At 40.6% G+C, this 2,130-nt stretch overlaps 1 protein-coding gene across 1 annotated transcript; it reads right to left on the bottom strand.

The window, feature by feature from the left end:
• Positions 1-299: 299 nt before the first annotated feature.
• LOC133326823 (uncharacterized) lies at positions 300-1,673 on the bottom strand. The gene has a single exon (XM_061535427.1). The coding sequence runs from the start codon at positions 1,671-1,673 to the stop codon at positions 300-302; it is 1,374 nt and encodes a 457-aa protein (XP_061391411.1).
• Positions 1,674-2,130: the final 457 nt, after the last annotated feature.

Raw genomic sequence — 2,130 nt, 5'->3', positions numbered from 1 at the left:
TTCAAGTTTTTAGCGCTATCCGTTCAAATGCTACATAATTGTACCAAATTTAGTACATTTTCGTACTATCCTAGACTCCATCAGCGACCACTAAACGAAATTTCATAGTTTTAGCTGCACCGGTTCGCCAAATGCAAATGGTATCACATTTAGTACTTTTCGTACCGTTCTAGTACGAATTTCCAAAAACCCAGCCTTATCTGTCACCATTGGACCAAGAGTGACCCTTACCCACCCTCACCCTTCAGCCGTTTCGTCTGGGCCTTGATGAATCGTTAAATCAGTCAGTCACTTTATTTTTAATTATTTATTATTATATTACTTCTTCGATATTTACGATAAATTTCCAAAATAAATGCGGCCGTACTCAGACCATATCCAATGAGTAGAATAATCCATAACCAAAATAAATCCTCTGGTCTTAATACCCTGACTTCCTGCTCAGGATTTGGATCTTCTAAGGATATCATTTTAAGTCTAACCATATCCACAAAGGTACTGGAATACCAGGGTATAGATAGACCACATTCATGCACCCGATGTATGAGATAATTTAGGGCCTCCCGATATGGTGAATTCTCCTGCAGGGCAATGGAAAATGGTGGCTTGGGTAGTTGCAGTTTTTCATTGGTACAAAATAATTTATGGGAAAAATAATTTTGCTGTTGGGCGACAAATTTCCAACGATTCAAGGTTACCAAATAGCCATAGGAGGTATCCAGCCGGTTGCGTTTTCCAACCACATATGAGGTGTTGGCGGAGGAGATATAGGCCCTTCCTATTGTGGGTAGCCATTCCTTGTAGTCCTTTACATCGATTGCATCGAGAAGGATTTTTAGAGACGATTGTTTTTTCAGTTCCTCAAAGGTGGATATCTGCGGTTTTTGGGGTTGTGAGGTAAAGAGGGTATTCACTTTGGCGGAGAAGAGAATACTAATGTTAAGTCCTGCCACAAATGCCAGAAAGTAGATGATATTTAAACCATTCCATTTCGAGGGTCTCATATCGTTTGACTGGCCCAAGAGGCTGGGAAATATTTTCAGATTCAGAATTAGGTTTAAATAATTGCGAACACCATCAAAAATCACATCTACGAAGTAGTGTATCAGGGAGAGCAGCAGGGTACATATGAAAATATAACCAAAGAAGGGTACATTGAGCAGTATACCAAACACCTCCCTTAGGCTAAGTTCTCCGGAACAGGGTAACATCAACATAACATGACTGAGATCAAAAACATCGGAAAGGTAACGCATTGTCCGGTTACCATCCCCAGAGGCCAAGACCATGGATATATCCAATTTATTTTCATATGTCCATTTATTAATGAGGCTATAGTGGATAATCTCTCCCACTTTGAGGGGTTTAAACATCCTCAGTGTGGCATTGTATTTTTCGGCAAATAATAAGATCAGTCTTGCCGTGACACCATTTATTTTCACCCTGCCATTTTTATGCAAATACGCCAAATTTCCGGGGGTAATTTGAGAGGTGGCCGTTATGAGGGTTGTGTTTTGTAAATTACGCCAATGTGGGGTGTAAAAAATACCACCGTTCTTTTGTAGATTTTTCTCTAGCCAATGGTACCTTGGGTAGGGTTTTAATTCGTAATAATCGTAGTGATCCCTCTGACTTTCATCCCAGGGGAATAATTTCATCAGAACCTTTGTCATTTTGTAGAGGTGGCACAGAGCCAAAATATTCCTCTTAATCCGACGAACCTCCTCTCCCTTCTTCTCACCTTTCAGCAGGGCAAATATCAGTATCCTCACCTGCCGCATATTATTCAATGTCAATGCCAACCCCTCAAAACTCCCCGGCTCTTGGCCAAAAGACAGCAACACCACCACCAAGACATCCATACCAAATTTTTGCCTGAAAGGAAAATCGGTGGCCTGATTTTCCACCAACACCTTGACTGCAGGAAATCTGTAGACTGCCTCCGCTAGATCCTCTTTCCACTTCGAATCTTGTCATACCAACAAGGTATTGAATTGATTTTCCTTTTGTATGCCATGTAAGAATTGTTCCATAACCTGCGATTCATTGGAATGATTTTGCGAAATTTCAATCCTCAAACAATTCCGATTGTCCACCGAAAATATTATCCAAATTGCCGTAAAGACAATA

This window comes from Musca vetustissima, unplaced genomic scaffold (assembly GCF_032173495.1).
Source record: "Musca vetustissima isolate MV318-11 ecotype Yass unplaced genomic scaffold, APGP_CSIRO_Mvet_v1 utg179978, whole genome shotgun sequence".
In the NCBI taxonomy this organism is placed as follows: domain Eukaryota; kingdom Metazoa; phylum Arthropoda; class Insecta; order Diptera; family Muscidae; genus Musca; species Musca vetustissima.
The sequence above is the reverse complement of the archived record's forward strand: the minus strand, read 5'-3'. Positions and strand labels throughout refer to the sequence as shown.